Source organism: Mastacembelus armatus, chromosome 19 (assembly GCF_900324485.2).
Source record: "Mastacembelus armatus chromosome 19, fMasArm1.2, whole genome shotgun sequence".
NCBI classification, from domain to species: Eukaryota; Metazoa; Chordata; class Actinopteri; order Synbranchiformes; family Mastacembelidae; genus Mastacembelus; species Mastacembelus armatus.
Window position 1 is genome coordinate 17701656 of NC_046651.1, and position 27028 is coordinate 17728683.

Sequence of the window (27028 nt, forward strand, 5' to 3'; positions counted from 1 at the left end):
CAGAATAATAGAATGTGGAAGTTTTTTATTTTAAAAACAGATCTATATTAAAATACATGTGATGCAAAATTCAACAGCCTTAAAATTAGACAGTAGCAAAGTGTCTATTCTCCGCCCACCTTCTGCCTGCCTGCTCTGAAATGTGCAGATGAGCAACTTTTCCGTTTCCAAAGGAGACGGTTTGCTAGAACAAGACAGTTTTATTTTTCTACACCACTTTGTCACATTGTGGTGCACAGCAGGTGCTCTTTGGCTGTGCAGGATGTGTCAAACAGGTGATGAAAAACAGCAACGAGTCAACGCAGTCGACGTGTCTCTCGGCTGAAACGTTGCTACGCGGATTTAAACGTGATTATAAACAATATAACTTGCTCCATCCCTTCATGACAATGTTAGTGCACGTTACATTCTCGTCTCGATGAAAAGGAGAAGGCACAGTTTGGAAATATCTCTTAAAAAAGTTTTTCATTATATGTTGCAGCAACTTCTCGCAGCAGCTTGCACAATGTTCAAATCATAAATACAAGCTGGGAGGAGAACTAAAGAGGGCCTGGGCCTGTTGTTGCAGGGCTGAGACTCCTCTGCAAAGTGAAAAATACAAGGGGGCAGGGTGGGGGCTGTTATTTCACAAAACCATCTGTATTTACACTTGTTACATGTAGGCAGCTTGAAACAACATTCAAGTTTTAAAAAAGTCTTGTCTTAATCTCCAGCAAAATGTTATGTACAATTATATTAACCTATAAAAGAAAGCCCTACTCTGTTAACACTGCTGCTCACGCCTCGACGACAACAAGAATCAACAGTTTTCCTGAGTTCAGTATGAACAGCGACAGTGTCAGGTTTCAATACTGTATTGTGCCACACTCAAAGCCACGCATTTCCTCTTTTTTATGACGCAGGGGAAAGGCCAAACTATCCTAGTCTTTGTGTTGAAGACCAGGGCCTGACGCAGGGATCCATAAACCAGCAGCACTGCCTCTGAGTGGAAGTGGAAATGCAGCCAAGATTGTGGTTTATTTGTGAGTTGAAACAACAGAGAGCACATCTCTTCTTTAAGGAAAGGCCCATTAGGAGGAGGGGACTATTAGAGGAAGACACTGTGATAAATGGAATAAAAGTAGTGGGATGAAAGTTCATCCCGTGGGCTGATATTTACATGAAAGCAGGATTTTTGAACCATTAATGTGCTTCTGCCAGACCAACCTATGGCCGACTCAGGCGGCCTGGTGTTAGGTGCCGAAGGCGGTGGCCAACGAGATGACTAGGATGAGGATGAGGATGGCCAAACAGATCGCAATCCAAATCTTTTTCTGCAGTGGATCAGAAACAAAAACCATTAAACAAGTGAAATGGACAGTTTTCATTTCCCTTCACTGTAATCAAACTAATTTAGTGTTTTTATTCAGCTTCTCAGTGAACAGGTGGAAAAATGTGGCTGCTGCTGTTTGTTGTGCTCATTTATCTTGATGGGAAGTTAAAAATACTTATTTTTCTTCGGTGAGGTCTAATCAAACACGTATGTGACTCCTACTACCTCAGACGTAATGTGGACAGGGATCAGTGTACATGTGCAAACCAGCAGCCACAATGTGGCTTGTACTGCGTGGCCTTCTTTGACACCACTGAATAGAATATGACGTTAGTGCTGCATTAGTGGATGATTTTCTGTTTTACAGTTAAGCTCGAGTCCATTTCAGGTTTTGTGATGAAGCCACATCGTACCTTGCGTGCCTGCTGCTGATATGTGACTGCTTTCTCCGTGTTGTCCTTTGCTTTCTCCACGTAGTTACAAGACTGTTTGATGTTGTTTTCAATCTGATTGACCATCTCCCCCTGCAAGAGGCAAAACCGACATCACGATCAGACACGATCGCACCCAAACTATCCCGTGAGACTTCGCGTTGCTTTACCTGAGCCTCCACCTCCATGGCGAGGTACTGGAACATGTCATGCAGGTCTCTGATGCTCCTCTCCAGCTTCAGGATCTCGTCGTGTCGGGACTCGATCTCATTCAGTGCCTGTCTTGTAGCTTTAGCATCAGTCAGGATCTGTACACCGCAGTGGGGATATGTGACATGTGTTAGCTGTAATTCACTGTGGGACAAACGGAAAAATCTGTCGGGGTTTTCAACTATGACAAACTCCACATTAGACGCCAGCAGACTCTTGACACTATCAGCTAATGGGATTCTACAGACACACGTCTTTGCTTCATGTTCTTACCCTTTTGTTGTCCAGTTTGAGCAACAACAGAGAGAAGCTACAACAGAGCACACCGTGTCAGATGTCAATTCAAGCCACTACTAGTAGCTGATGTGTGGTGGGGGAAAAACTGCAGCTGTGAATGTGTTTTTCTGCGAGAGAAACTTTGTGTTGTGGGTTTCAACCCTCATTCACACTGTTGATACACACTTTATTGTGAAAGGTCGTGCACTCACATTCTGAGTGAAAACATCTGTCTGGCCACTTTCGAGCATAGTGTCGAGCTCCTCATCTGACACGTTGGTCCCAGCTACAGAGAGAAGAAGATAAAAAGACTGTCTGTCAGTGCAGGAGATAATAAACACAGCTGCCAGTACTTTACATCAATAACTATAGTGTAAACACAGTTAATGTTATAGAGAGGTTATATTTGCTGACAATATTAACACAAAATGTAAATGTATATCTGCAAACCGCTGCACTAATACACTGTTTCTAAATGTTACGCAAGAGGATTCAGAGTAAAGCTTTAACTGACAATAGAAAGTAAAATGAATGAGGAGATGTCATGTGACCAACGTGACTCAAAGTGAAACCAGTAGTGAAGAGGAAACGATCGCTCAAACTGTGATCTCCCCACAATGAACCACAGACCAGACAAAAAACCCCAAAGAATCTGAGTCGTGCTCTGTGTACGCACTGATCTTAAGTTGCCTCTGTATCCGCTCCACGTTGCGGTCTCTGTACTGGGCCTGGATGGTGTTACAGTAACCCATCAGCTCCACAAACTCCTTGGACAAGACGCCGTGCTGGAAAGAAGGAAACATTGTGGTCACTCCATGGACTGTTTGTTTTGTTCCTGTTTACATACATCACGTGTCAAATTATTAGAAACAGCTCAGGGGAGTCTGTGTTTCGGTATTTCAAAGTTTGACCTTTGCAAAAGTTTGGATATATAAGTTGTAGAAATTCAATATTGAAACTATAAATCACATCCTGAAAAAGACAGTAAGGTCCAAGAAGGATCAACCTGTGTGCGCTGCATCCGAACATTCACAGGGATGTATTTTCCATCGTCCTCTCCCTTCTTAGGTTCAATACCTGTGGAAAGACAGTTGAGACAGGAATTTCTGTGGACAGATCAAATAAACACTGTTCATTTATTGCTCATCAATACTCACTTTTCAGCTTTTTCTGGATATCAGTCGCCACCTTTTTAATATCCTCTCGAATTGTCTGCAGCTCTTTCTTCATACCTAAACCCAGACAGACACCGCATCATCAGCACAAAATCGACCGCACAAGTTTATTATACTTAATGTAGCTGTGAAGACAAATCTTTCACTTATTCCTCGTCCCACGTTTTGTGTTTTATGGTCAAATCCTAACCAGCTGATGCCCGAACACACTTACTCTCCTCTGGCAGCGGCACACCGAGCACAGTTTTCTGTTTGTTCTCCAGGTCAGACACCATCTTCTTCAGACTGTGCAGGCCCTCGTGAATTTCTTTCACCTAAGAAGACAAGTAAATTTACTTTGGTTCTTCTTAAGTATCAACAAACGGTCCGATTCTATCAAAGCTGCTTTTTCTAGTCCTGACTCAGCTGTGACACCATAAGGAACATGGTTAAGAGCTGAAAACTGATTTAGCTGATTGACTTTTTTATCACTGTACATTGTTTATCTTTGGCTTCTGGACTGTCAGTCGGACCAAAGAACTGATTGTGTGGAAACATCTCGCAATAAGCAGTTTAAATATTTTATAAACTAATGATTCATCTATTTCATGAGAAAATGCTCTAATTAAAATCATGAATTCATTGTTGAACCATCAACAAATGACTGTTGAAGTATAAGAAGTAAATTAAAATTTAAAAATGCCCATTTATTACAGTCCAGAATAAGAAAAAAGAAAAATATTAGAGTGTTTCTTGATGGCGGCCCAGCATGAGAGGATCACGATAGAGAGATCCAAATGTTGACATAACAAAGAAAGCCGCAACATATCAAACAAGATTATGCCCAGGTGACCATGTCTTTTATTTATAGCTTTATAGGATTTTCCACAAATGTCATGTTTGGCTCTGCACAACCTTTCTATAACCTTTAACAGGTTATAGAAAGTTAGGAGCAGCTACAGAGTAAGGTAATGGTGATTTTCAAAGTAAAAGTACCCTTTTAAAGAAAGCTTCATTATCCTTCTCCTCTTTGGCTGAAGAGGATCCAGGTTTGGTCATGAGAGCTGTGCCCTCCTCATCCTCATCTGAGGTCTCAGCATTCTGCAGCCACGATGACAAAAAGTAAACAAAACAAGAAAATACAGTAATTGTGTTGGAGTTAAATGACAATAAGGACTCTTCATTTTCTGATCCACTTTTTGTTGTGAGAGAAAATCATCCTCATTTATGTGGTTTAAGCCTGTTTCACTGTCTCCATGCAGACAATAAACACCATCCTATTTCTGATCATTATTTCTGCCTTTATAGCATCTGGACCTCATCACACCTCTAGCTTAAATATCTCTATACTCAGACAAACTGGACCACGTGGGTTCTGGAAAGTTCTGTTTTAAATGAAGCCTTTATTTTACCTGGACTGGATTAAAACACAGCTTCAGGTCTGTGAGGCAGTTTTCCCCTGGAGCAGCCCTGCCCTGTCCGGGCCTGGCAGCTCCACGGAGCAACGGAAGTTGGAAGAAAAATGTCTGAAGTGAACCTTTAGGTCCAGAAACCTGCCAGGTGCTGCTGTTTTTACGGTTTATTCAGATTTATCTCCTCAGTCTGTTCTGTCAACACTAGAACTTAGCTACAGGTTTGACTAAGCTAGCATGCTAGCGCGCTAATGCTAACATTAGCCGTTTGCGTTGAAACTCACATTTCCTAATTCTTTCGTCCGGTCCCGCATTTTTCAGAGTGAAGCGAACAACCCGGTGTCAGAAAGGCTGCGACTGTCCGCTCAGCTGCGGTGAGATGTTCCCAGGCAGAGAAAAGGTGAAGTCTGTGCTCTAATGTCAGTAAACTAGTAGTTAAACTCCACCGACACTTTTTCTTCTGCTGCCATTGAAAACACTGAGCATTGGGCGCCCCCCAGCGCCCCCTGGCACAGCGAAGTGTAACTGCACAGCTTATTTATTTTTCCAGTATTCTTCCACATTTATTCATTAATTGAATTACTTTATTAATTTTGTTGTTTGAAACTCATGGAGAGTTGAGTGGTTATACAGGTGTTTTTTATTCATAAAAACAACAGCACTAATAACAAAAAGATTCTCTACGGGTTGAGTCATGACAACTGCACTTTTAGTTTTTAGGTAGAAATGTTTCACCACTCATCCAAGTGGCTTCATGAGTCTGAGTGAAACCTGGTATGGAACCTCCAGTTTATCTTCCAGGTTGGTTTCACTTCACACCTGGTCCCAGAGGCTCATTAGGCTCATTAGGCTCATTTAGTTCCTTTTCAGGTGAGGGTCGTTAGACCCACACTGTCGAGTTGGTTTCACACCTGGTCTGAATAGGCTTGTTAGGCTCGAATGTGTCCTCACATTTGATTTGTTCAAATATCTTCCAGGGAAGACACGTTCTTGGTGAATCAGAGGGGTCACATGAGTCCACCATTAGATCCTAAGGACCCTCACTGAGCTCACCTCTGTTGTTCACCTAACGAGCTTCATCTGGACGACTGAGACTCTTCACAGATAAAAAGATTCAAAACAACCAGGTGGAAAGTCAGTAAGTACATTTACACAAATACTTAAATAAAATATATGTGAGTGTTTCATTTCCTGCCTCTTGGTACTTTGGCAAATCTTGTTCTTTAATTGCTTTTTAGAATCAGTTTTCTCCAAACCCACCCCCTACCCAGATAACTATATACTATATTTATTAATTGATGTGTATGTTAATTTATCTCAGAGCTTATTATTAACAGAGTAAAGACATTCTAGGCAATGGAAGTAAACCCAATAACCGTAAACCTTAGATGTGGTTTAGGAAGGGACAGGTTTGCTGACAGGTCATATTCTGAGAGAAAAGCCATAATTCTTTGTTTTCATCATAACAGTTTGTCTTATTTCTAGGCTGCTGCAGCTGCCTGTGTTCTCAGACATACCTTATATGACCAGAAGTATGTGGACAGCCCTTGACGGCCCCATGTGCATTTCTAAGGTTTGTGAGATATTTAAAAAAAACAAATATTGAGTTATATATTCTATTTAATGTATTGTATTCTCGGCTAAACCTGAGAGCTGTAAGGTTCCTATTATCTTTAACTCTCACAGCCACAAGATGGCGCTGTTTATCTGTATATGTATTGTTATACCAAAGCAGTCAAAGTGTTGTTGAATTATTTGATGCACTTCTGATGATCTTAATGGACAATGTCATAATTTCTGAGTTGATTCTGTATTATTAACACCTGATAAATAAGTAGGAAGAATGATGTTTTCAGTAGCGTCAAATGTAAGTACTGAAGTACAAGTACCTCAGAACAGTACTCATCCACCCCAGGTTTTCAGTTGAGCTCAAAATGAAATAAATGATTTAGATATTAAACTCCACCAATTTAGCACTGCACATCTTTTATATGGCTGGACACAAGCTCAGTGCAGCAGAGTCCACATGCCCTTCTCACTTGGTGCCTACATTACCCACAATGCAGCACAACCACTGCTTGTTGAATTGGAGAGTCAGGTGTGTTTTGCTAGTAGCCTCATGCAGAGATGAGACGTGGACCCGTGTAGGGTCAGAAAAACTCACTATGACTAACAGCAAAAGTACACGCATGTAAATAAACATGAGGATGATGAGATGCAGCTCAGTGGCTGAGTCTGTCCAGAAGGAGCTGTCATTTATGTAAAGATCTCCTCGTCCTCAGGTCAGCAAGTACATGTTTAAAAACCACGTCGCTGTGACTCAGTCTGTTTGAGTTGAGCACTGGGCTGCATCTGGTTCTGCACAGTTTCACACATGCTACACTGATTAGACAGCAAGTCTGAACAGTTGTTTTTGTTTCAGTGGCATCATCTTTTCTTCCAATTGACCAGAGTTATGGTTCAGGTTAAATGTGACTGTGAGACTTTTAAATCTAGTCCAGGCCTCCTGAGCTCTACAACAGGCTGTTAAGAAATGCTGCTGCGATATATCTTCATCGTCATCACTGAATTTAGACTGACTCATCCTTATTAAATCATCATTACATTAGCTCTTACGGGAACATCTCAAAGATTTTTACTTTGTAAAATTCATTTTCTTTTTTCTGGTTAGGCCACGTCATTGTAAGTGCTGCTGTCCTCTAATACAATCACTGTATTATAAGTCCACACCTGCAGATCTTATTTTCAGACTTGGTTTATTCAGGACCAGCTTTTATCACATTTTCACAGAGCTCCTTCCACCAAAGGCTGATGCAACATTTTCACACGTGTAGTTTTTCCCAAATCCTGAGAATAAACTTTGATATGTAAAATCAGTGGAGTTGTCCTTTAAAGACATTCGACGCTGTGCCCATGATTTTTTCATTGGTCTAAAATAATAAAGGTTAATAACTACATTAACTAGTTCAAGCACTTAAAGTACAATTTTGAGGTATTTATATATTTTCCTGCTCTACATTTATCTGAGAACTTTGGTTCCTTTTCAGAATCAGATGGATCCAACAAAATACAGACTGATCATCAAACTTTATTGATCCCTGGGGGGAAACTCCCAAGATACCCAGAGGTATATAAAGTACTTCAAATTAGAAGTATATAAGGTAGTTAACGTCAGCTACCCGGCGGTATATGAAGTACTTCAAATTAGAAGTATATAAGGTAGTTAACGTCAGCTACCCGGCGGTATATGAAGTACTTCAAATTAGAAGTATATAAGGTAGTTAACGTCAGCTACCCGGCGGTATATGAAGTACTTCAAATTAGAAGTATATAAGGTAGTTAACGTCAGCTACCCGGCGGTATATAAAGTACTTCAAATTAGAAGTATGTAAGGTAGTTAACGTCAGCTACCCAGCGGTATATAAAGTACTTCAAATTAGAAGTATATAAGGTAGTTAATATTTGCTACCCAGCGGTATATAAAGTACTTCAAATTAAAAGTATATAAGGTAGTTAACGTCAGCTACCCAGCGGTATATAAAGTACTTCAAATTAGAAGTATATAAGGTAGTTAACGTCAGCTACCCAGCGGTATATAAAGTACTTCAAATTAGAAGTATATAAGGTAGTTAATATTTGCTACCCAGCGGTATATAAAGTACTTCAAATTAAAAGTATATAAGGTAGTTAACGTCAGCTACCCAGCGGTATATAAAGTACTTCAAATTAGAAGTATATAAGGTAGTTAACGTCAGCTCCACCTTTACCAGCTCCAGCATTAAAGTGATCAACACAATAATCATGAATAATTAGAATCCAATAATCCAACAATCACATATATATTCATGGAAATGTGTGAAATATACTTTTATTGTTAGTACTTCTAAAACGTTTACTTAAGTTGTTGATTAATGCAGGCTTTTACTTGTAACGCAGTATTTTAACGCTTCTTTATTTCTATTTTTAAGTAAACTAGGCTTAGTATGGATATCTGGTTCTGTGGCGAAGAACTCTAAGTAAACTGCATTTCCCATAGTGCACCCGGGGGCGTCGCGTCGTGTCGCCAGCAGGCTGTCAGCGCTGAGAGAGAGAGATCGGTCCAGCATCTGTGGAGCAGCGGAGCGGGGCGGAGGACAGAACCACACCGTCCTCCTCGGCTGATGAGCAGGACTTGGCTCCCCGCTGCGTCCCAGCGCGACGCCCAGACCGGACGCGTAAAGACTGAGCCTCGTCGTCTGCCATAGATCGTAGACTTTATCCCATCCATGAGATCCGTGGAGTGGCTGTACCGCTCGGAGGTAACGCAGAAAAACACAAGATGAAGAAGCAGTTCAACCGGATGAGACAGCTCGCCAACCAGACAGTGGGCAGGTAAGAGCTCAACCATGAATTGTGTATTCACGACACGGATCCGGGGGCTTTAAATCTGGGGCTTGGGTTCAGTCCTTCACGCGATGGGCTTCTGGTGCTCAGCTGGTCTGATTTGCACAACGCATCAACTGTCAGTGTCGGTCACAGTGTGATTGATGGAGCTCAGCGGGGAGCAGGGCTGCTGCCCACAGACCACCGACATGGAAGCACCCTGCTGGGGTTGGGGGGGAGTGGGACCCAGATCACGACTGGGCAGACCTGCAGGGCACAGGTCCTCGGGGCCCAAGAGGTCAGGGCTCCCTGGGCCTGTGCCCTGCAGGTCTGTTTAGAGCGTCTGTATGAAGCGACAGGCACAAAGAGGTGACTGCAAAGCTTAAAATCTATACAAAGGACACAAAACAATGACTGGCAGGTCGCCTAACTACCTGAACACGATGCAAAACAGATGTAGAGAGAGACAAAATCACCAGAAAATGACCCAAAACCACCACAGAGACGGAAGATGAACAAGAAAAGACACACAATTACTATGAGGCAGAAAATTACCACAAAGGGGCAAAAAAAACAACTAGGAGTGATGCAAACTGCTGCCATAGACACAAAATGACCGTAGAGAGGCCAGATTATTCTAAAAAGGACCAAAAATAGAGACAAAATGACCGTAGAGAGGCCAGATTATTCTAAAAAGAACCAAAAATAGAGACAAAATGACCGTAGAGAGGCCAGATTATTCTAAAAAGAACCAAAAATAGAGACAAAATGACCGTAGAGAGGCCAGATTATTCTAAAAAGAACCAAAAATAGAGACAAAATGACCGTAGAGAGGCCAGATTATTCTAAAAAGAACCAAAAATAGAGACAAAATGACCGTAGAGAGGCCAGATTATTCTAAAAAGAACCAAAAATAGACACAAAATGACCGTAGAGAGGCCAGATTATTCTAAAAAGGACCAAAAATAGAGACAAAATGACCGTAGAGAGGCCAGATTATTCTAAAAAGAACCAAAAATAGACACAAAATGACCGTAGAGAGGCCAGATTATTCTAAAAAGGACCAAAAATAGAGACAAAATGACCGTAGAGAGGCCAGATTATTCTAAAAAGAACCAAAAATAGAGACAAAATGACCGTAGAGAGGCCAGATTATTCTAAAAAGAACCAAAAATAGAGACAAAATGACCGTAGAGAGGCCAGATTATTCTAAAAAGAACCAAAAATAGAGACAAAATGACCGTAGAGAGGCCAGATTATTCTAAAAAGAACCAAAAATAGAGACAAAATGACCGTAGAGAGGCCAGATTATTCTAAAAAGAACCAAAAATAGAGACAAAATGACCGTAGAGAGGCCAGATTATTCTAAAAAGAACCAAAAATAGAGACAAAATGACCGTAGAGAGGCCAGATTATTCTAAAAAGAACCAAAAATAGACACAAAATGACCGTAGAGAGGCCAGATTATTCTAAAAAGAACCAAAAATAGAGACAAAATGACCGTAGAGAGGCCAGATTATTCTAAAAAGAACCAAAAATAGACACAAAATGAGTGTAGAGAGGCCAGATTATTCTAAAAAGAACCCAAAAATAGACAAAATGACCGTAGAGAGGCCAGATTATTCTTAAAAAGGACCAAAAATAGACACAAAATGACCGTAGAGAGGCCAGATTATTCTAAAAAGAACCCAAAAATAGACAAAATGACCGTAGAGAGGCCAGATTATTCTTAAAAAGGACCAAAAATAGACACAAAATGACCGTAGAGAGGCCAGATTATTCTAAAAAGAACCAAAAATAGACACAAAATGACCGTAGAGAGGCCAGATTATTCTAAAAAGAACCAAAAATAGACACAAAATGAGTGTAGAGAGGCCAAACACAAAGCAAACACAACAGCTAATAGGAGACAGAAAGTGACAACCAAGAGGCACCTAAAAGAAACAAGATGACTACAAACAGACAAATCTACTGAAAATCGACACAGACGGACCACTGACCCAGGCTGACCCAGAAATGACCACAGTAGGACACAGACCAACCAGAGAGATGCAGGGCGACCATAAAGAGACTACACAGGGTGGAAAAACGACCATAAAGAAAAGGGGATGTATCACTCCTGGTTTGTTTTCAGATGTGTGTTTGGCCCAGCGGCTTCGGCTGCGAGTTGGATTCATAGTTCAGATGCGAATGTGTGAGTCTGTGCCTGTGGGGAACCCGACTACACCTGATGCAGAAAGGATTCTCAAAAATAGTTTTTTTTTTTTTTTTTTAATCCTGGAAGTTAGAGTCCAAGTTCTGTTCAAAGACTCACACTCTGGACCATTCAGACGTGGGGGCACGTCATGGCTGATGACTGCAGAAGTGATTAATCCTAGTAAATCCTGACTGTGTTAGTCTGCATCAGATAGCATGAAAGACTGTAGATTAACGTGACGCGTTCAGCCTGCGAGGCCTGACGCTGCAGATAAATCTAGACTTTGTTGATTTCACTAGATTATCGTGAAAAGGTTCGTGACCGGTTTGATCCACGTATGCCTGGTATTTGTCTGTAGACGAGTGAATGTCATTTTTCCCTTTGTGCAGGTGTAGGTGTAGCTGCAGCCTTCAATAGGTGTTGTCAAGTCTTTGTCTCTCCTTTTATTTGTCAACCCCACCCTTAGCTTGGAACTGAAAGTCAATGTCACATGTCAACGCTGCGCCCTTGGCACTTTGGATGAAGTATTGTTTAACACTTTCTGCATGACGTGGAAACAGAATAATTGTGTGGTTTGTCTGAGCTCAGTTGCGAACGGCTCCTGTCACATCAGAAACTGGTTGTTTTGCTCCAGGTTCCTCAGAAAGTGCCCCGTGGCCCGTAGCCAATCAATGAAAAAGGGTATCACTGCAGCCAAAGCCAAGCAGACTGTCAGCAGTCCCTGTAGGACATTTACTCATTAGCAGCAAAAAGAAATGACTGGAGTTGCGTCTTACTGCAGAGGAAGTAATGCTCTTCAACAGATAAAACCAACTAGTTACTGAAGTGTGCGCTGAAGGCCAGGTGCTGGTTTATTTCCCCTCATCCACCTGAGAGCCAGAGCACCAGAGTCCAGCGAGGCAGAACATCCCAGTAATGAGTTTTAACCTGTATCATAAGAAGCAGAGCAGCAGGGGCAATTAGTCGTATTTAGAGGGTAGAGACTCCAGCGTGATGCCTGTCGGCTGGAGGCTCAGGTAGCCGACGGTGTTCCCTCTCTGACCTTGGCAGCCTGCATCACCTGGTTTGTTATAGACCTGGATGGAGATATAATGAATAGTGACCCGGTGTCCTGCAGATTTAAGAGGTTTCTGTAGTGTTGCCTGTTTTAATTTTGCCCATAGGATGGTACGGAGCTGATCTGTGACCAGCTTGATTATTCGCCTTCTCCCTTGTATTTATCCAGGTAAACATGTCAGTAAGATTAAACTAAAGCACAACCAGAAATGAATTTTCTCTTTTGTTTTTAGCCTGTACAATGTACCTCTGCGAAGTCGCGGTTCAGAGTTCGCAGCCTCAGTCGTAATTGTTCGAGGAAATCGCACATATCTGCAATTTTTTGTCTTTTTTTGTGGCAATATATAATTTTTCATGCATTTTAACTCTAGATTATTGAGAACAATATGATTTACTAATTTAGGGCCCTAATTTCTTTACTAACAATGTATTAAACTGAGGTTGAAATGAAACTGAAGTGCTTTGGGGGCATATTTAGGGTCTAAACTATAAATAGAGGCATTTCTTTGACCACATCCAAAATTCTGTTTTTCACAGTTCGCAGGTGCTCTAGGAACATAACCCTCACAAGTGTCGGGGGTTTACTGTATTTGTCAATAGAGGAACGTTTGGTGCTTTTTAAAGGTCCGTCTGTCTTTATAGCACAGGGAACACCTCAAACGAATGAAGCGTCTCCCTTCAGGATGACATGGCTGCATTGCTCCAGTCAGGGATGTAGGTCAAGAGAGTTTCAGACGCAGCAGCACAACAGTCGGCCTGCACCATTAATCCTGCATAATGTGTGAAACTCAGCGAGGTTATGGCAGGAAGGGGACAAGCCTAATCCTCTTTCAGCTCCCTCACAACTTTTTAACTTTTTAACACATATTAGTGTTGGCGATGAACTGGTTATTTGACTTGCGGGTCTGTGGGCAGAAAAGTCTGTTAATAAATAAAAACGTTTTCCTCCCAGAAAGCAGAAAACAGAAATTAGTCAAGGAGGCTGAAGAATGTTGAGGCTGGAAACAGGAAAAAATCAATTGATGAGATGTTGGATAATGGATTTCTGATCTTTGTCAACAGGCTGGGATGTTTTTTGGTTGTCAGGCTGCAGGTGACCCCAGTGTGTGCAGTTTGTGTTGGCTTAAACATCATCCATTTTAGTCCCCAAACCATTATTGACTGCCAGTACTCAGCAATTCAAGAGAGCACAGACAGTCAGGCCTTTAATGGAGTCATTATCTGTGGTTATTCATTTCATGCATTACTGTTTTCACTGTGATTTTGCAGGAACATGTTTGATTGATCACTGAACCTGCACCCAGCAATTTCTGTAGTGTTCTGTGGCAGCGTGCTGTTGATAACTGGGTTTGGTTGTTACTTTCAGTTTCCTGTCAATAAAACCGGGAGGAGAACTCGTGTAACCGGCCCTGCTTGTTAGATAGTGTTCGACGCTGAGGGGGAGGATGATGGGACGTGGGCTCTGCTCGGGCCTGCGGCTCAGTTTAATCTGCTGCAGCAGAAGCTGAACAGTTTGATGCTGAGACGGGTCGAAGAGGAAACAAAGTGCAGACCCTGAGAATTTTTTCAGGTTCAGAGCAGACACCACAGACTGAGCACTGTGACATTGGCAGACCTTGCAAAACATGATGCTGCTGTTCAGCTCCCACAGGTTGGATGCTACAGTGACAGCAGCACATAGTTTGCGCCGTCAGGTTCATTAGCTTCGCCAGCAGAGAACAGTCTTTGGTCAGAGACGGTTTATGGCCATGTCCTGAAAGCTGCTGCGGGTTTGGGTTTCATGCTGGATAGTGAATAGTACTCACTTTGTCAATGTCAGAGCTGCCTGCTGCTGTAGCGAAGTTTCACCACACGAAAAAGTGTAAAGCAACAAAAACACTGAGTGTTTGTTCCCTGAGAGGCTGCAGCATCTGCACGCAGCACCAAAAAAAACACATAAATATTGTCCTCATTAAACCTGATGTTGTGCAGGTTCTTTGACGGGGATTGAATCCAAATGTGCATCATGTGGACTGAGTCCAGTGTTGTGGTTGCTTAACTTTAATTCACCACAACCGCAGTCTATCCCTAAACCATAGTCCTGCACTACAGCAGCTGCCACGAGAGAAAACTGAAAAACTGATCACCTGACACAGTAAAACTGATCATATTTACGTCCAAACCTCAGCTCAGACTCTCCTCACATTGTTGGGGATCAGATTTTGTTTTTATAGCTGATCCCTGTCAAGCTCTCTGGATTAAAGCGAATAAATCCAAAATATTAGTTCCCTGCATATTCTGTGTGTGTGTGGAATATCAAAACATGGTCCACCAGGACTCATAGTCTTTGGGTTGTAAGTGCTGTTTCTTGTCTTTTACATTATCATGTGCATATTGTCATAATCTTCCTGGTGAGGTCTACACCCCAGCCGGACTCTCTAAAAGTCCATAGAAAGTGATTGAAACTCTTTCTGATTGAGTAATTCAGGCAGCAGAGAAGCCTGGGCAGTTGGACTCACCCCCAGTCCTGGATCCCCATCTGACCCTGACCTCCTGCTGCCTGGAGATCCTGCTGGCCCCACTCCAGAGACACTGTTGTTGTGATGCTGGTGACAGTCCATCAACACTGAGCTTCAGTGATTTGTTCCTATTTGTAGCTGTTTGGTGGATAGAGCTCCTCTATCTTGTACATATCCCTCATATTAGCACAAACAGCTCCATGCGGGCAAACATAAATTATTCTGCACTATTTCTTTATCCTCCCCGACTGTCGGACCATTCAGCTGAAAGATAATGAGCCTATTAGTCAAACATGTCGCTTTATGTGTGTGTGTGTGTGTGTGTGTGTAAATTGAAGCTCAGAATATTATTTATTCGGAACATAATTAGCATTCATAGCGAGGCTGCTTTTGACAGTGAATACAGTGGGACAATGCTTTCCTGGAGCAAAGAGACATCATTTAGTATTAATGGGAGCCTGCTGTCTGTGTGGCTGCCACAAGCTGCTCAGGGTGAAAGGCTAAAGAAGAGGCTGCGCTAACAGGACCTGACACGGGCGACATTATGTTTACTGCGTCTTGGCTCTGTCCTCTGAGGTGTTGACTCATAGAGCATCAGTAAGAGGCGTTCACTGTCCATCGGTGGAGGTGCACACACGTGTGGGCTGAGCTGTGTGTGTGTTTGTGGGCTCGCCTGCCTCTCAGACGTTTCCTCATTAATCACGGTGAGAGCTGCTAATGAGGGATTCCTGCAAACTGAACCTTCCTGCTTGGGAATGAGGGAAGAGTGGATAAACCATCTGTGTGAGCTGACTGGCAGCTTTGTGGCTGTTTAGTGTAAATGCAGACAAATGTAATAGACGCAGTTGGACTCTCCTAACTTTATTCTGTAATTGTTGTAGGTCTCCTTCTTCTGTGCTTCCTTTTGTCGCTAGCAAAATCAGCCGTTTTTCTTCCTGCCTGCTTCATTTTTCTGATTCCTCTGCGTCCCGTTTTTCACCGTCCGCTGGGTTTCGACCTCTTTTGCGGCGTCTCGATCCTGTGAAGCTGTAAACTTTGTGAAAGCACAGCACCTTCTGAAATGATTCTTTGACAGCTCTGCCCTGAAGGTAATTAGCACAGAAAGAGGAGCTGATGAGGTGGATCTTTCACAGGAGAGCTTCCTTTGACGTGACAGCTGAGGTGTATGATTATGTTTTCACATTAGGCTTGTGGAACTGGAGCTTCAGGTTTTACAGTGAATTACTTGATGGGGGTTTAAAATCCTGTGAATCAGAAGGAAAATTTTTGCGTTAAAAGAGGCATAAAAAGGCATCACACACACACACACACACACACACACACACACACACACGTTCTCTGTCAGCTCTTCTGGGTTTCTGGCTGAATCTGAGGGAGTCGCTAAGGGAGACGTCACTGCCAGTGGAGCGTTATTAAAGTCGCTGGAGTGTGATGATGGAGACGCCGCTTCAGGTTGTTGCTGAGCCACCGAGGAGCCGACAGACAGACGCCCGTCCTCAGCTCTGCTGCTGACGAAATGGCCTTTAGAAAACAAATTTGCTTTACATTTCAATCATGCTGCTAAGTTGTCAGTTTTTTTTAAATACTGAATCAGGAAATTGGATTTGCATATCTAAAATGAAAGTTTTGACTTTTTTTACCTTAGAAAAATCCATCACATTCATCAGTTGCACACCCGAGCTGCAGCTGAGAGGCTGCCAGCTTCAGATGACCCCGATAACACTGGTGGCCTCTCTAAGGAGTCGTGAGAAACATCTGAGCTGCTTCTTAACTCTTTGGCTGGTTTTGACCAACAGACCCACAGCAGAGTTTAAATCACAATCAAGCCTCTTAGTGGATTCTGTCTGCTGGCTCACATTTTAGTCCAGTGGCTTGTGAGAGATTTGCTTCTCAGATTAACATTCGTATTGTAGATGTTGCTGAAAATGAAAAAGAGCTGGCAGGAGACCAGCAAACAAATAGATGTGGACTGAAATAGCTTTAAAATGAGCATTGAGTTAAATCAACACCTGTCTGACTCTGACTCAACACAAGTGGAGCTCTGCCTATAGCATTTATTGTTGGATTTGAATGTATTTCATGGTAATTCTGCTGTTTAGTGGTTTATTTTCTTGCTCATCCTTTTTTATCCTCTGTTAAAAACATCAACTGATTAATCAGCCTTTCACTTGTTAACTGATGTGAGTAGTTGCTGCTTTTCTCAGTTTTATATCACCGTAAACTGAATAGGCGCAGACCTAGTTCACTTGTATATATCTATATCTATGTTTATAGAGATGTTTGAGGGTTGATCCATGCCTGTATGTTTTTCAACCATTTTTAATCATTTCTTGACAATGGACACAGACTTGGTGTTTTAGGCAGAATACTACAGGAGTTCAAACGCTGGCCTGTTCTTCAGACTTGTATTAGCCTGTGAGATGTGTTCGATTAGAGCACCTTTATCCACTGTATCCTAAAGAATGGGTAACATACCCCTTTGGTCTTTGGTGTTGTTAATGGTGTTCACATTAGGAAGTCCCCCATTATAAAATACACTGTATGAAGAAAAACCATTCTCACTTAATTTGACACGTTGTCCACATACTTCTGGCCACGTAGAATACCCTGGTAGAATAGAAAACAAGCTGTGACCTGTGACCACATGTGACACACCCATGTTGCCTGGCTCCCTTATTTTTCTCATCTCTGACGTTAACCCACCCAGCTTCACCCACACTCCACCTTTCCTGTGTGTTGAGCACCCACCACCTCTGAGCTGTACTGGAAACATTAGCTCAGCTGCCGCAGGGTCCCACCGCCCTTAAAAACAGCCTGCAGCCTCTGTGGACTGTTAAACACCCTCAGCTTACACCCGAGCGCTTCATCAACATGTGAGTGCGGAAATGACATCACGGGGGGGGGGGTAAGACTCCCAGAGATCCCGCAGTGTGTTTACTCTGTTGTAATGGACACTAATTGGGAACCTGTCATGGAATTTGAATTCCAGTCAAGTGACCACATGTGATGCCGGGACGCTGATGTCTCTGTCAGAGCTGTCAGGTTGAGTGTAGCCGAGCTGCCAAGCGAGGTCCCGGAGAAAACACATCGCGTCAACATCCTGTCACTCCCTGATGCAAGTGCTCATGTTGATGAGGGAGGCTCTGAGCTGGCCATGAGGAAACATTTCCAAACAGTGAAGGAGTGCGGCTTAAACAGATGCTGCTGATGTGTTTCAGTGGTTTTGTGGGAGAGACGTGAGGCGAGAAACCGCAAAAGGTGAAAGGGACAGATGTTCATAAAACAACTGGGAGTTAGTTATTATCACCCACAAGGTCACTAGTTACAGCAGGCAGTGTTTCACATTCTGAGTTATATTTGACTACACTGACATGATACACATATTTCTAGATGTAGCGTGACTTACCCTGCCCGAGGACGTCATTATCTCAAATGTGCATTGCAAATAAACACTGATAAATTAAAGACGCTTCTTATCATCCCAGGATTTGCCTTTGCCTTTATCATGTTTCTAAGTTTTCTCCAGTATCAGTCGTCCATGAACAACTGTCTGTGGGTACGTTGCAAAAACAAAGTGCTAACCGCTAATCCGGCATGCCTTTCCTTATGCTAGTTTGCGAACATCGGCTAAAAATGGGGCTGAAGTTGTAGCTCAAGTGTCAGACTTGAAAGCGTTTGAACTCATTTGTTAGAAAACACAGTTAAAATCTTCCCGAGTCGTGTGAAATTACCAGTTTTTGGATGATGGAGGAGAGAAACAGCCTCGTTATTCACACGTTATCTCGTGTAGCTGGCTTCCTTTCTTTCTATAATGGGAAAGATTTTTTTTTTTTACTCCTCTCTAATTTCTTCGCCCTGCTTCAGCATATCAGTCTTCACAGAGATTTTTCACTCCCTGAAGTGAAAGGTTTTGGTCTCGTATGTGCAGCCTCTCGGTAGACGCAGGCTGAGACGAGCTATTTCAGACCAAAAGAAATGATGCAGAAAGCATTACTTTCATTTTCTGGGTTTATTATTTCAATCAAACACAGAGCAGTTCAATATAATTGAAAGGGAAAGGGTAATCACTGCAAATATTACACAAGTGACATCACATTGTCTCTGGGAGCAAGACTAATTTCTGCAGCAAATTGAAACCTCCTGCAAGTGTGTATGTAGGTTTGTTTCTGTCATTTTCTATAGACATAATTCATCTTCATGACTGCAGTGGGAGGCCTGGTAGCTGCAGTAATTCTTCCAGGTCACCAATGACTTACAGACAGACATTTCTCAAGCTGATGTGGTAAATGGGGTTCATGACCTCCCTAAATATCATCTCTTACCTGACCGTTTGGTCCCTGGCAGCAGAAAAAGCAGCCGTGCTCCCTACCTGTACTGTACCTGTCGCCTTAATGCCAGCACTCATATCTGTGTCTGTTAAACTTTAATGGGAAGTCAAACCCTCGGGGCTCAGGTGTCACTGGCTCACCGACTGTGGTGCGAGATGAGGGGCATGGGGTGAAGAGGACAACTTCATATACAGAAGGAGCTGAAAATATTCCACAGCAAATGAGTAACATTAGCCAAAAACCTGTGTTTGTCAGAGACAACAGTTAATCGTTGGTTCAACAATCAGTCTTTCCTCCTACGCTCAAATGTCGGCACGACAACAGCAAAGATGCTAATGTGATAACTGAGCTGTACAGCCCAGGCCACAGCAGTTGTCCATAATAAAGTGTTATTTTTGGCCAGAAGTGGGTGAACACAGCTAATTGTCCTCATATAAAATGTAAATGGATTCTGCTCCTTGTTGGGAAATCATTTCTGTTAAATAAAAAATTAAAAAAAAAAAAAAAAAAAAAGTCAGTGAACTGGAGAAAGTGGGACAAACTCAGTTATTAGTAGTCTGGACACAGATAAACTTTTCTCTTTCCTTTGATTCAATTAGACTGGATCAAAACACCCACAGATACAGACTGTGTCTAAAGTCTCACTGCTTAATTAACTGAGAGTTATTAAACTGGTGAAACTGTTGTTTACATAAATGTATATACCAGTATTTTCTAAGAGAATTTAATATTGATCTGCAATTAACATTTACCTTTTAATTAACTGTGACCAGTTGCGTTAATTGCTCAACATTAACCACAGTTTATTTGAGATAATCATAATCTTTCCCTTAAAATAACAAAATGAAAGGGGTTGTTTGTCTTGATGAAGTCTGCAGCTCCCCTCAGCTTTATGTCAGGGGAGCTTTTCTGTTTTGTAACTCTCTCTGCTCTCATAGTGTCATTCTCAGCAGGCAGATGTTTTCAGAGAAAAATCTGTACTAACATCAAGCAGCAGACACAGTCGGAGACGAGCTGGTGAACATAGTGGAGCATTTAGCAGATAAAAAGCCAGAGGTTTCCCTCAGGGGGTGGTGGAGACCAAACACAGAGCTCTAACTGAGGGAACACTGGGCTGAGACTCAGCAGGTGGACACAAACCCAACTCCCCAGTTGACCCAATGTTGTGTTCACAGTTTGTTTTTGCTGCCCTCATATGGCCAAAAGTGTTTTTAAAGGTTAAACAGCACTGTTTGCCTTGTTTTTAACCAGTTCCTTCTGGTTTACACTCAAATCCTCCCCTCACGTCTTTATCAAGAAATGAGTCACATTTAGGAAGTAAATATAATTTGCCAGTTTCATTGTTTCCATGTGGATAAATTCTGAAAGAAACACGCTAAAGTCTGTCATAGTGCAATGAATCACGTGTTTTTTGCACCACCCTGCTTTACATCATTACAGAAACCCTCAAACAAGGATAAAATGTTTGACAGCAGATGCATGAGAGTTGTGATCCAGGAGTTTCGTCACACACCTGATCACAGCCTCCTCCTCCTCAGTGCAGAGAGTTTTTACAGACAGGGTAGCCTGAAGCTGCACTGAGACTGTGCAAAACCTCTCATCGACTCCTTCTGTTTGTGCCCCAGAGCTGACAAGACATGTCTTATTTTAGCTGCATGCACTCCTCTTACCCTCTCTTCAAAAGCAAGTTTTGTCTGAAAGCAGTCAGCGGAGAAGTGCAGTGATAAGACGGCTTAGACGGCGCATAAAGATGTCACTGCTGTAACAAGCCATCGCACAACGGGGGTGCAGTTAGCCCACATCCTTGTCGCTCTCGAGCCTTTGAAATCAGCTACTGATAAGACCAAGGAGAGATTGTTCTCATTCTCATGTTTAATGAATGGGAAATGTTTAGTCACTTACCAGGTGAAATTAACCAAACGTTTGCTGAATAATAAAATATGAGGATTCACCTCTTTTCTGTTTTATACCAGAGTGAACTGAGCCACTCTGGGGTCTTCAGCTGTATAACTAGAGTGTAGAGAGCATTAAATCAAATGAACTAGAAGCTGCAGACTGAAGTGTTGATTCACACTGGGACTGGCAGTACTAGCAGCCCTTTCACATTTAGTCCTGACGTTTAAAATGCTAATTGAATAGTCTTGATTGTGTACTTAAAGTTCCACATACCTGCAGAGAAGAAGAGGTTTGGCAGGTATTTTATGACTCAGCTGCTGAGTCATAAAGGGAACTCCTACAATAAACATCTGCCTCCAGCAAATACCCCGACTCTGCTGAAGAAATAAAATGTGTCCACTCACAGTTTGGGTCTCAGCAGACTTAAAAGTGTTATGGGGGTGTTGATTTGATAGTTACCTTACATGGGAGGAAGGGGGGCTGTGCTGAATAACATGTTAGTTTTAAGGCTTATCAGGCCACAAGACACTTTATAAAACCCTGAGGACTTACTGCACATCTGCAGTATTCATCTATATTACCTTCTGTTTTAGTGATTGTTGATGTTAAAGAGTAATCTACCTGCAGTCTGTTCTTGTGGCTTTATTACAGGTGGTAGAGAGATGGAGGGTGAATACGATGCTGTAAAGGTGTCCTTGTTAGACTTGAACCTGGGACGTCACAGTTCATGGACAGTGTCTTGACCCCCTAAAACCACCAGCGGGTATCTGAGCGGCCCAGGCAGCCCGATGCGGGATGGTGCTGCTCTGCAATGCAGCAAAAGTTGATGCAGATTCAACTTTGTTGCTGGTGCCCTCTGCAGAAAGCACCACACTGTAAAAATGCCAAACACAGCTGGAACAGTTTGTCTTGTGCTGTTAGATTTAGTTTACAGTTGAAGTTATTTATTCTAGTTTGTTTTACTATGAGCAGAATTTAAATATTCACTTTATTTCAGTCACATTTTGGAAAGTTTGATGCCGAAGTTGCTCCAGCTTAAACAGTTTTACAGCCACATCCAAACAGGAGTCAGTAGGATTATTTTTTTTACAGTGTGGATTCTGCTCACAGGTGAACAAAGGCTAAGTCATGTCTGTGGTTTGTAGATGTCTGTTGCAGCTGGGTGTTGAAGTTTCATGTCTGTCCATATATCTCTGCTGTAACTGTGACAGCAGCTGTTGAGCTGATTTACTGTCTCTGTGTGTGTCGCCATACGTTCAAGGTTTTCCTGCGTACGTGGCGGCTGCTTCACTGAGGCGTTCAGTCGTTATTGACGTAGGACGACCCCGAGGCTGGTGAATGTGATGACTGATGTGGGATATTGTCACTCATCAGACTGTTTACAGTGTGATGATTAGTGCAGGGGCTGTGTCTATGTGCTGCATTATTATATTTTAAAATTGTTGACCTGTGAAGTTCTTGTATTTTCTTGCACATTAGATGAATGTAGAAAGCTGTGTAGGAAATTTTTCTTCTCATGTGGCGTCTTGGCCCTGTCAGTTTTAAAAATATCCATGTGTGAGGGTTGCAGGCAGCTCCCCTGGCATACTTACCAAAGCTCTGACCCAGTTTGACTGGCTAAGTGGGTTTCTCTGTTTTTCTCGTCTCACATCGACTCAACCTGCCTGTCACACCGACTTCACACTTTATGATTCCCTGAGAAACTCCAGATTAAACCATTTAAAGTTGTTTCATTTCTCAAATAAAAACCATGAATCTTTATTTTTATTGCAAATAAACAAAGAATAGGACACCACAAAGAATAATCACTGCAGGACTTACAGAAAATCCCCCTGAATTACAAAAACATCAGGCAGACAGGATCAAACAGCAAGTAAATAAAATCTAGTAATTAAATCTAGTAATGGCTGAACAAAGGCTAAACACATCATTAGGAATATGATGAATATATATATATATATATATATATATTGTGGACAAAGCTAAACTAATTGCTGGACTGTGTCTTTAAGCCTGTGGGTCAGTTTCCAGACTCAGACAGTGTCAGTGTTCGTGCAGCCTGAAGGCGAATGATGCAGGTGATGACTCACACACAGGCTTCCCCCTCCGTCCTCCTCGTCCCGCTTTAACATCTCTGGATGGAGCTGCAGCTTCCCACACAGCTGACTGAAGCTGTGACGAACACATACAATAGGAAATGTCGCTTATGTAACGGTGTAAATAGAAATTAGTTACTGCAGATTCACTGCGTGTGTTTTCTCCCCCTGCAAAATTACAGCTAAAATTATCGCACTTCACCTCTCACATGATATTAAACTGGCATTTCAGTATGTAGGCAAACGAGTGTTACCTGGAGATGTTAACAAGTCTTTCTGGTTTCATTGTATTGCCGAGAAATAGATGCAGCTCACATTAGACAGTGAAAGGCTGCTGTTCTAAATGGAGATATTTTCAGTCTTATAATCAATTAAATTCATTAGACGTCTGGTGGGAGAAAACATCCTGTGAGCCAGACAGTTTCAGAAAATGCCGTTTGATGATGTTGACGCTCAGAGGAGCCGTTCTCTTTCAACGGGCTCTCAGCTCATTTCTCATGCTCACCATCATCCTAGCACCGTCCGAGATCAGGCCTGCCTTGGATTAAAGCACAGACAGGAATTCAGTTTGCAGGCTGCTTTTGTTGTGACACACTTTATTGCACATCTAGGTCTTTACCACAGTGTGGGAATTGTTGCAGAAGGAATGGACCACATATTTATTTCTGATGAACAAATAATTGACTAATGAGGACATTCCTAAGGTTGTACTTTTTTTTTTTTTTTTTTACAGGTAAAACAAATGCAAGGTGTCACGTTATTTGGCCTCTGCGTTGGCTAAGGAGGACAGATTTGTTTTAGCATGGTGGCATCGAATAGCGAATAGTTTTTCCCTGTGAAAGGGGAGCTGTGGAGCTGCAAGCTAACTATGGGATGGATTATCATACATTGTGTTACGCACGTTCACATTTCTGTCAGGAGGAACTGTAGTAACTTTGGTGACTTTTACACAAGTTCTTCTCGATCACTAGCTCACATTTTTTAGCTTGTCCAAAACTTTATAATCTAAGTACCTTCTCTTCACCCTCGTCCAGACTGTGGATTAGAACGTCAGCACATTATGCACATGAATGCACATTTATGGCTTATATGTTTCCTCTTTTCTGAATGTAAATCTACTAAATGTAAATGTCACCCTGTTTCTTTACGTGTGGGATAGTGAAATATTAAATTCCCATACAACGCCCTCTTTGAAAACCGAAGTCCACCACGTTGCAGAGGGGGTTTTTTCCCTTAGTTCACATTGTAATGATGGAAGGCTTACTTTGGCTTGAAATATATCTCTTCAGATCCGCCTGTAGTGAAGCTCCCTGAATGACTTGTATCTGAGAAGAGCAGCATATGCTCCACGATAACAGAGCAGGTGCTCTTCCCACTGCATGTGGAGAAGCAGACGAGCTACAGTGTGTTAGTCTTTTTCTCCACCCATGAGAAGCAGGAGCTGAAATGCAAAACAGTAGCAGTTCCTGCGTAGCCTCAGCTCTGCTTTTAAACCAAGCGTGTGTGTGTGTGTGTGTGTGTGTGTGTGTGTGTGTGTGTGTGTGTGTGTGTGTGTGTGTGTGTGTGTCGGTACACAGATGAGGGACCAGGATTGTGCTGTGTGTTGCCTGAGGGCCACTCCTCTAAAGGCATCTGGTGCCTGGTCTGAGAGCCCTATGATGCCTGATGAAATCACAGCTGACGTTTTAAAAACCCAGAGCAGGATTGTTTGGTTCACGGCCAAATGCTGAAAGGAGTTTTATCACCTTTTTTCCCTCCTTCTATCCTCCACCGTGTGTTTCTCCTGCATCAGCAACAATGTCTGACTTATGTCCACGTGTCAGTGTAACACGTAGACGTTGAGTGTGGTGAAAAGAGAGTAGAATTCAGATAAACACGACAGACACGCTGTTTTCTGTTTGTTAAAATATTCAGTGTTGCTGGATCCATCATTGTGAAAGACACCATCAGCTGTTGTTTGAGGTTTCCAGCCATGATCAGCAGCGCTAAGTGTGATGAATATTTCACGGTTACAGAACGTGGTATGTGGGTCGCAGTGAGGACGCCAGGCCTTGCGGGGAATGCCATAAATATCTCTCTCACTGGTTTTAATGGTTTTGCTTTATTAGGTCTGTGTGCCAGTCACTGTAACAGGCCTAAGGGAACCGAGGAACGAAGGGAAGAAACAAAAAAGAAAGAATAAAGTGACTGTTACCTCCTTCGACAGTGTCAAACAAAACCTTTCAGTCCCAGCTGTTTTTATGAAGGTGAATCCAGGTGAGATGAAACATCCTAATCTTTGTTTTTCATCATTCATTACTCATCCAGCACTTTATATAGTGGGTGTTTTGTTATGGAGAGTTGTAGTGAACCTGGACCTTTTAGGTTTGTTCCAGAAGTAAGACAGAAAACTTTTTTTTTTTAATTCAGCTGTGGAAAATGAAGTGGAACTAATGTGGAATTGTTGTTTGTTTAGTTCAGTTAGGGTTAGGGCTGCAGAGAGACTGTTATATCCTGTAACAAGAAAACATCAGGCACCTTGGAAAAATGTTTTTGGCATCTATAGAAGATGAAAAAAATGGTGAAATATGATTGATCACCACACTCAAATGATCATCAATCACAACCTTTCAGATGCATTCAGTCAGTCCTGCAAAGCACGGAATGGGTAATGTTTGATTAGTGACACGTCAAAATCACTGAGAGCAAATTACCTCAGGTTGCATTTTGCAAGTTTGGCGAAATGAGCCTCAGGGTGTGATATATGAGGGCCCTGCATCAGTGCTAGCTCTCTGCCTTGAACCCTCAGAAGTGGATTTTCCGGGGAAATGTGAAAGGACGGCAGCTGCGGCTCTGATCTGAGCAGCGGCGCGCTTGAGGAACGAGGTCAGTGGAAACCCCAGCGACAGTCTAACCTCAGTCTGAAGATGTGAGAGGAGAGGGAGGGAAGCTTAGAGAACAGAAGAAACGAGTTTACACGAGTGCATCAGCCGTGTGCTCTCACAGGTCACTGTTATTGTTGGCCTTCAGTGGGACGAACAACAACACACCATTTAAAACTGCAAACCATGTGTCACTCTGACAGTGTTGCCACAGCTCCAGGCTCTGCAGCATATTGTCTTCTCCCGCCTGTCACCTGCTTGAGTTATTTCACAGCTCCAGCGATGCCAGCGTGAATATAAAGGTGTTTTTGTTTGCAAAGACCTTCTCACCCTCAGTGCGTTTCCTAACTCTGGGACCACTGTCTGGGTCCTTCTCTTTCCCCTGCCCAGCCTTCCTCTCACAGCTATTAGTCATTCTCTCTGACTGTTGAGAATGATGAGAACTTGGCAGGAGAGAAGCTTCCCCGTCCCAGCACTCCTGCAGAGACGAGTCCAATGAGCTGTCCTCAGCCCGTCTGCCAGAGCGCTGTGTGTCTCCTTAGCTACACCGAGCGAGTGACGGGAGGCTCGGGCAGAAGCAGCCGATGCTCACGGAGAAGTAACGAGGGAGGAGGGAGGGAGATAATACAGGAAAAATACGTCAGAGCACCAGGCCGCTTGCCAGAATGTGTGAGACCCTCATTCAACCCGTGGCTGGCTCCTGTTGCTGGGTGGAGGTGCTGGATAAACACCACATGTCTGTAGCTGGATGAGGAACATCCTCTTTGCCAGATGTTTTCTCTGGGAAAGCACCTGCAGAATTTATTAACATTTTATTAGCATTTACCAGCAGCATTTAATCGCCCAGTAGGGTTTGACCTGCACAGCTCACCTCAATCTTTGCTCTGTTCCAACCTGTGAAAGAAACTTTTCAGTGATTCGTATCGCTCTGTGGTTGTT

General features: G+C 42.6%; 2 protein-coding genes across 6 annotated transcripts in view; one reads left to right on the forward strand and one right to left on the reverse strand.

Annotated features, from left to right (window-relative positions):
• Positions 1-8: 8 nt before the first annotated feature.
• On the reverse strand, positions 9-5279 carry stx4 (syntaxin 4). 2 transcript variants are annotated; one of them, XM_026316346.1, is made up of 10 exons: positions 5080-5279; positions 4380-4484; positions 3619-3718; positions 3387-3461; positions 3236-3306; positions 2906-3014; positions 2442-2515; positions 1914-2051; positions 1726-1836; positions 9-1313 (listed from the first exon to the last, which is right to left on the reverse strand). In XM_026316346.1, exons 1-10 carry the CDS (start codon positions 5107-5109, stop codon positions 1233-1235), a joined length of 894 nt encoding a protein of 297 aa, XP_026172131.1. In that variant the 5' UTR covers positions 5110-5279; the 3' UTR covers positions 9-1232. The 2 variants fall into 2 exon arrangements, with proteins under 2 accessions (XP_026172131.1, XP_026172130.1); XM_026316345.1 differs by having other exon boundaries at positions 4380-4490.
• A 649-nt stretch (positions 5280-5928) lies between these two features.
• LOC113135690 (rho GTPase-activating protein 44-like) overlaps positions 5929-27028 on the forward strand; it is a 57438-nt gene continuing 36338 nt past the window's right edge. The window contains exons 1-2 of one of the 4 annotated variants that reach the window (XM_026315899.2): positions 5929-6368; positions 8832-9166. In XM_026315899.2, the coding sequence (XP_026171684.1) occupies positions 9114-9166 (53 nt within the window). In that variant the 5' untranslated portion in view covers positions 5929-6368; positions 8832-9113. The remainder of the gene's footprint in view (positions 6369-8831; positions 9167-27028) is intronic. The other 3 variants (XM_026315898.2, XM_026315897.2, XM_026315900.2) reach the window with 3 other exon arrangements.